This window comes from Chenopodium quinoa, unplaced genomic scaffold (assembly GCF_001683475.1).
Source record: "Chenopodium quinoa cultivar QQ74 unplaced genomic scaffold, ASM168347v1, whole genome shotgun sequence".
NCBI lineage: Eukaryota > Viridiplantae > Streptophyta > Magnoliopsida > Caryophyllales > Amaranthaceae > Chenopodium > Chenopodium quinoa.
The window spans coordinates 1,393,041-1,400,273 of record NW_018745286.1 but is presented as its reverse complement, the minus strand read 5'-3'; the positions used below and the strand labels follow the sequence as shown (position 1 = coordinate 1,400,273).

At 36.8% G+C, this 7,233-nt stretch overlaps 1 protein-coding gene across 1 annotated transcript; it reads left to right on the top strand.

The window, feature by feature from the left end:
- The first annotated feature begins 2,853 nt into the window (after nt 1–2,853).
- LOC110711918 (cationic peroxidase 2-like) lies at nt 2,854–6,536 on the top strand. Its single transcript, XM_021890355.1, has 2 exons — nt 2,854–3,009; nt 6,219–6,536. Exons 1-2 carry the CDS (start codon nt 2,854–2,856, stop codon nt 6,534–6,536), a joined length of 474 nt encoding a protein of 157 aa, XP_021746047.1.
- Nucleotides 6,537–7,233: the final 697 nt, after the last annotated feature.

Sequence of the window (7,233 nt, the reverse complement as noted above, 5' to 3'; positions counted from 1 at the left end):
TACTTCAAAAGTTAAGTGGGAGTTTTGGTTACTACAAGATTGGATTGAGTCTACCTATTTATTTAGGGAATGTGTCATGGCCGCTTGAAGAGGGTGAATTCAGAAAATACGTGGTTGCGTTCAAATGTATTATTCAGTAATCATTTGGTTTTGTAATTCTAACTCAGATTTTAAGAAATGAGTTGTAGATTAATATGACCTCGACATGAGATGCAATCATATTATCAAATCGACACATGTTGACTTAAGGAATTTGATATTGCACAGTTGTCTCAGACAAGTGGGAGATTAAAGGATTTATTATGTCTTCGTCAAGTGCAATTACTAGATATTTAAAGGATCAAATTATGGAGATAATTAAAATTCGTCCATTTGGGTCGTCGTTATATCATTGCTAGAGTAACTAACGATCTTTGGGCTAGTAAAATAGGCTAAAGCCCAATTGGAAGGATCCTATAAGGTCACACAAAGGGCCTAGATTAAGCATAAGAGGAAAAGGCTCATGACGAGCCTTCTTCCCTAGGTGGCCGGCCATATGGAGGGATTTGGAGGGTTTTTGGGCTTCCTAACCTAGTCTAATTGTAATAGGATTATAATTAGACTTGGTGCCTAGGTTTTTATACAGAACAGTTTATTGTCAAGTTAAAAACCCTAATTAGCAAACACGAGACCCAACCCTATCAAACTCCCCTCTCTCTCACAGCTCTCTCCTCCTCCCTAGGCGCCGGTGGTGTGCTCAAGGTGGTGGTTTTGGTGTGGTGTCCGTTTGTCCAAGAAAGGTGGTGATTGCGGTTTTCTCCTTCACTCGACCAATCTAGCATTGGTGGACGCTTGTTCTAATCCCGTGGACTAAGTAGAGGAGTCACGCTTGGGGCTCTATTCTCTCCTTGATTTGTCAATTGAATAGCTACGTGGAATTCACGCTTCAAAGGTATAATTATGTGATTCTTGTGTGTTATGCTTGTGATCTTGATTTAGGTGCATATGAATATGATTCATGAAATTCCGCTTATAGTACCTAAAGTCCTATAGAGAGAATATATTGTGGCGATTTGGTGGTTGTGAGAGAAGAGAGAGAATAATTTTGGACTTGGTTGTGACTGACATTGGCTGATTGAGAGTGAGGAGAGAGAAAATGTGCGTGTGGATGGAGAGAGAATGTAGGTTAGGGTTTAATTGAGGGATTATTAAGTTAGGTTATAAGTTAACTAGTTTTGTGCTCGGGCGATGCCCAAATGGTTAATAAAAGTTTAGGATAAACTTTTTGGATTGAATGTTAAATACAATCATATAATCCCTTTTGATAATGCAGGATATTTAGACACACTGAACTGAAATATATTTTATTGAGCTGAACTGAAAGTATTTTTTACCAAAACTAAAATTATTTTTCCTGATTAAAACTTATTTTCACTAATTCTCTACTATTTTTGTAAATAAATTGAATATATTATAAATGGATCTTATTATAAAGAACTTTTTATAACGAATTTTATGATGGAAATAACACCGAGTTATAAGATGTTTACTAAAAGTTATGATTAATTTTGTATGCTTGAAATATTAGAAGTATATCGATAATAAAACTCTATACAACATTTTTATCTATAAAAATCTATCCAAACTTTGCTCATTTAGCATCATATGTGTCATAATATTACCTATTTGTCGTTTATGTGGCATGACACTTGGCGAAAAGCTGGAATGTCAAGTGTCGTTGTCTTGTGGCCTGGCTGCGAAACCGGCTTTTATTTATTAGTGAAGTGATATGATATCATATGATTTAAGGTGTTAATTATATTGAAGTAAGTGTTTTTTTGGTATTACACGAAATAATTTACTATTAAAGGAAAGATATTTTATTGCACTTAACTTGTAACATCCTATTTTGGCAAAAGTTGAACAAAATAAGAAACAGAGGTAGTAGTTTATTTTGAAGCTTGAACCAAACATTAATTAGATAAGAAACAATTGCAAGAGCAATCTATTCTAGTTATGGAACACTTCTAAATAGTTAGAAGAAATTAGGATCATTCTTTTCCTTTCTCTATGTATCCTTTTTGTTACATTCTAATTACTTTAAGGAAACACTAAGCACTCTTTTATTTTGAAACCGAGAGAGTAATTACGTTATTACATGTAAAAATTAACCCGTAGTCGTACATGTAACAATGTAACAAGCTTAGCTTGTCTCAGGTGGCGATTAAAGATCAATTTTTTCTATTATTTGTAAAGATCAATTATTATAGTCCAAAGCCACCAGCCGCCCTTAAAAATTTGGGATAGTTGTTCGCTCCTAACCAAAGTGCACGAGAGCACTATTTTAACTTCATACTATTAATGACAAACTATATTTATACAATAATATATCATTAGAAAAAACTATAATATTTTAAAAAAAATTGCCTTTGTTTGATTATATACATAATACATGTATGATAATATTAATCGAACAAATAATCATAACATACAATTAAGTTTTAGTCATTTATGGATTATTTTAGGCTTGTTGTATGTAAGTTAAATAATCATCAATTTATCAATCATTATACGTTGTAATTATAACATCTTCTGCCCATAAGATCTAACGTGCATTAATTTAATGCATTTAAAATTTTAATTTGCATGTAAATGCATGTTTGCTAATTTGATTTTGAGATTTTGAAAAGATGCCATAAATTTTAGTATATAATGCAAACATTCGACGTACAAATTTATATCATTCATACAAACTAATATTCCTAGAAAAATATCTTCTAGCTTGTATTCTTGAGAAGTAAGCTTACTTAAGCTAAGATTGTATAGTACAATATGACAAACCTCAAATTGCTCGCGCTCTTTCTCATTTTTGCCATGGCGAATGCAGGGGGCTTGAAGCTCGGGTTTTACGAGTCTTCGTGTCCTGAAGCCAAGGAAATTGTTCATAGAATTACTAAGCAATATGTTGGTCATGTTCACAACTTTGCTGCTGGTTTGATTAGAATGAACTTCCACGACTGTGCTGTTAGGGTATGCTTTTTTTACTCATATTTTTTTGGAAATTTTACATAAAACCACCTTTTTAATCTCATTTGTTGCAATTAACCACCTTATAAAAAAAATGTTGCAGGTGACCACCACTTAAAGGTGGTCAGTGGGCCGGGTTGGACCCAGCCCACCCTGACCCGCACGACTAGTGGGCCACGTGGGTCTGACACGGTTTTAACTCGGTACCAACCCGGCACAGCCCGGGTTGTGTCTTGGGCCCAAAATTTTTGACACAACCCATTTCGACCCATCTTGTTTTTACCCATTTGATTCGGCCCAAATCACACAACCCGTTTTTACCCATTTAATTCGACCCACCAAACCCGTGAACCCACCCAACCCGACCCAGCTCGCACAACCCAGCCCAACCCGCACGACTCGCGACTGAGCCCCTGCATGCACGACCCACCCACCCAACCCGCACGACCCACACAAACTTCTTATTATAAGTATAGGAGTGGTTTAATTGAATTATTTCATACTTTTGATGGTTGTGTTAGTTTTACAAGTGATACATAGACTTCTTGTTTTGGCGAACCTTTTGTTTTCATTACTGTTCATTGGGTTGATGATGATTAATTCATTAAAAAGCTTATACATTATTTTCAAGCTATGGAAGAACGGCATACCAGTTTTAACATCAAATTCGTATTATGAATTGTTTGAAAGAATTTCACTTGAATGTTTGTCTCTTGATAATGTTACTTTAAACACAATGTGTATTGATTATTTGAAAAATGACTTGAGTTGAATTTGTTGTTGGGTGGTAATCTCTTCCATGTTAGATGTTATGCACATATATTGAATTTGTTTGTTCAAGAGGGTCTCAATGAGTTGCAACCATTGCAAAACCCAATTAGATCGAACTGTTATAAAATGGATTAGGATTACTTCCTCAATTAGATGGAAGTACATGGCTATGTGTAAAGAGAGAGGTCTTAAGAAAAGACAATGGTCTATTGATACCCTCGTTGGAATTCTACTTTTAATTTGTTGAATGATGCTATAAAGTATCTTGGCGTTTTGACCCAACTCTACAATGAGACTCGTGTTAATCCTAGTGAGTAAATAACCGAAAGTCATTGGACTAATGTCTCTATCTTTTGTTCGTGATGTTTTAAATGCTTTTGATAATGCAACTCATATTTTCTCTTATATCTATGAGCCTAACATTCATTTAGTCATATTGGAGTGTGCTAAATTTGTTCACACCATCGAAGATCATATAAAAATTGATGGACTTCGTCCCATTGTTGATAGCATGCATGAATCGTAAGTGGCATACTTATTTTAGTAAATTCCCAATCATTTATGGAATCGCTGTTATTCTTGACCCCAATGTCAAAGCTAAAGGTTTGGAAAATCTTTTAGAATTATAAGAACTACGTCGGCTTTGATTCCTTATTTTGTGATATAAGGATATATAGACATCTTAATTAAGAGCAAACCTTTAAATTGTTAATTTTGTAAAAATTAAACAAGCTTAAAAATAAATATGTGCAAAATATTATTCAAAATAAAAGTTCAAAACTAAGAAAAAATCACAAATTTAGATATTTGATCCACACAACCCACTCAGCCATTTGGCCCACCCGACCCTAACCCCCGAACCCAGCAACCTAAACCCACGAACCCACCCGACCCTAACCCACCCAACCCACAAACCCAGCTTGACCCACCCTCTGACCTATCTCGACCCACCCTTTAACCCACCTAACCCATGAACCCAACTCGACCCACCCACGACCCGTCTAACCCACAAACCTAGCTCGACCCACCCACGACCCGGCTAACCCACAAACCAACCCTTGGTGTGTCCAATTTCTCTGACCCAACACACAACCCAGCCCACCTACCCTACATGGTTTGTGTCGTGTGTCACAAAACCCTGAGCCGTGACCCACCTAACCCTAACCCACCTCGCATAACCCGCACGGTGGACACCTCTACCACCACTTTATATAAAAATATTGCAACTTAACACCTGACGTTGAAAAGTGAGTATTTGACTAAATACTCCGGCGTTAATCCTATCACGTGCCACGCACGTGACTTTTAATGAGCCCTCCCCCCTTTGTTTCTTTCTTTTTCTTCTTCGATTTCTCAGTTGTCCTCCCTTACTCCTCATTCTACTCTCCTTCTCTTCTTCTCTGCTCCTCTTTCTTCCTCGCATCTCCTCTATTGTTGGTTGCCGCTGCTTCATAACAATTTAAGTAATTTTTTTTTTGCCTTTCTCTTTCTTCTCTGTTCATCTTCTTCTTCGTCTCTTCTCTATTAAATCCCTATTTATTTTTGCAAAATCGATAAATTAGGGTTAGCTAAATTCTTTCTGAAATTTGTACTCCTAGGTGTAATGTCTCAATCTCTAGTACACAAAAAGTGTGGGTGTGGCGTCCCAATTTCAAGGTTGAAGACTTGGACTCAAGAGAATCCTGCACTAAGATTTGAGGCCTGCAAATGTTACAACCCAGAGACAAATCAAAGGGGTTGCAACTTCTATAGGTGGGTTGATAAAGATATGACCAGTTGGCGCGCGACGCCACAAATCTTCTTCTAACTGACAAACAACTTTTGAAAGGAGAAGTCAATGTGTTGCAAACTAGATTATGCTGCTCAAAGAATGAAAATAAGAGGTTGAAGGATGAATTTGAAAAACTGAAAATGAAGCTAAAGAAGTCAAAGAAGGGGCAAGGTGACAACTTTGGAGTGACTATGTTGCTATGTGTGGCTGTATCTGTTCTGCTTAGTTTTATCATGGTGAAAATGTTAGCATGAATTGTAGTTCAAAAATTAGGTAGTAGTATGAATTAGTTGTTGTTTTTGGTTGAAGTAAGTGTTATTTTGTGCTAAGTGTACTGACTGTATTAGTACAATATTGAAATGAAATGAAATGAGCTTGGCTCCTTTTTCCTAATTTTCTATTGTATAGTTGTTTTCATATGCCCTATATACTTTGCAAAACTCAAAAAAATAACCAAAACAAAAGGGAAGACAAATGTTGTCAAAATAAGTGCATCTTGATTAAACATTATTGCAAATGTCATACACACTTAGAAGCATTAATTTGTTCAATACATAAACCTGGAAACCAATAATTATAGTCAAAATAAGATCACATTTAAAAATTGATTCATGAAGTAGATGCTTGAGAGCTTATAACACTGGCAGAAGTAGTCTTTTGCTTCTTTGAGGTAATTGGACCCTTAGATGTTGCTGCAGCTTTTGACACTTTTGGAGCTGCACCTTTTGAAGCATTTGCAGCTGCACTTTTTGAAGCATTTGCAGCTGGAGGTCTTCCCCTCTTTTTACCAGACTTGGCAGCAGGTTATGTGGTTGATCTGGTGGTTGAATTAGGAGGTGCTGTTGTAGTAGATGATATTTGTTGTAAGGTTGCAGCACCTGTTTGGCTTGATGTTGTTCCAGCAAAGGTGGGTGCAACATTTTTAAGTCTGCCACCCTTGTTAATCTCAGCATTGACTGGGGCAGGTGGATTCTTGCAAGTCTTCTAATAATGGCCAGTCTTACCACACTTCTTGCATCCATTTTGCTTCTTAGGTCTCACTAAATAAGCATCTTGTTCTTCCCCTGGCTAGTTCCTTGATTCTCTTTTTTCCCTTAGGTTTGCCAGGTTGTTTCTTGAATGGAGGTGGCAAAGGCTCTGGTAATGTACTCTTTGGCCATTGATTTTTTCCTGACATAGGGTGGAATGAAGGGGCATATGTCTTAGCATAGGTAGCAACATGGTATGCTGTATGGACATAATCCTCTCAGTTCAACCTCTGTAATGCTATGCAAGCCAATGCATGGTAACAAGGGATCCCCATTAACTCCCACCTAAAGCAACCACATTTTCTAGTTTGCAAATTCACCACATGTCTCCCCAGTTGTGACATGATCAACTTCAAACTCATTCACATCTACTTGAGTCACATCACACTTGCCCTCTCTATCATCTTCACCACATATGGCATTATTACACCCTGAAACTTTGGCATCCCTTCTCTCTTAGCTGAACACCTTTTCATTACCCGCCTCCTAATCCATTCCATCATTTTGAGGATAGGCATAGACCTAGCTTCTCTAATCACATTATTAAAGCTTTCACAAACATTATTAAGCAAAATACCAAATTTGCACCTACTGCTAAATGCATGCCTTGACCAATGGCATGGTGGAATCTTGTTTAAATAATCATATGCTTCTTGA

Excerpts from the sequence above, each read along its gene's own strand:
- LOC110711918 (XM_021890355.1), top strand. The coding sequence starts at position 2,854 with ATGGCGAATGCAGGGGGCTTGAAGCTCGGGTTTTACGAGTCTTCGTGT. Across the intron at positions 3,010-6,218 it reads TCCACGACTGTGCTGTTAGG|GTAATTGGACCCTTAGATGT; the intron begins GTATGCTTTTTT and ends TGCTTCTTTGAG.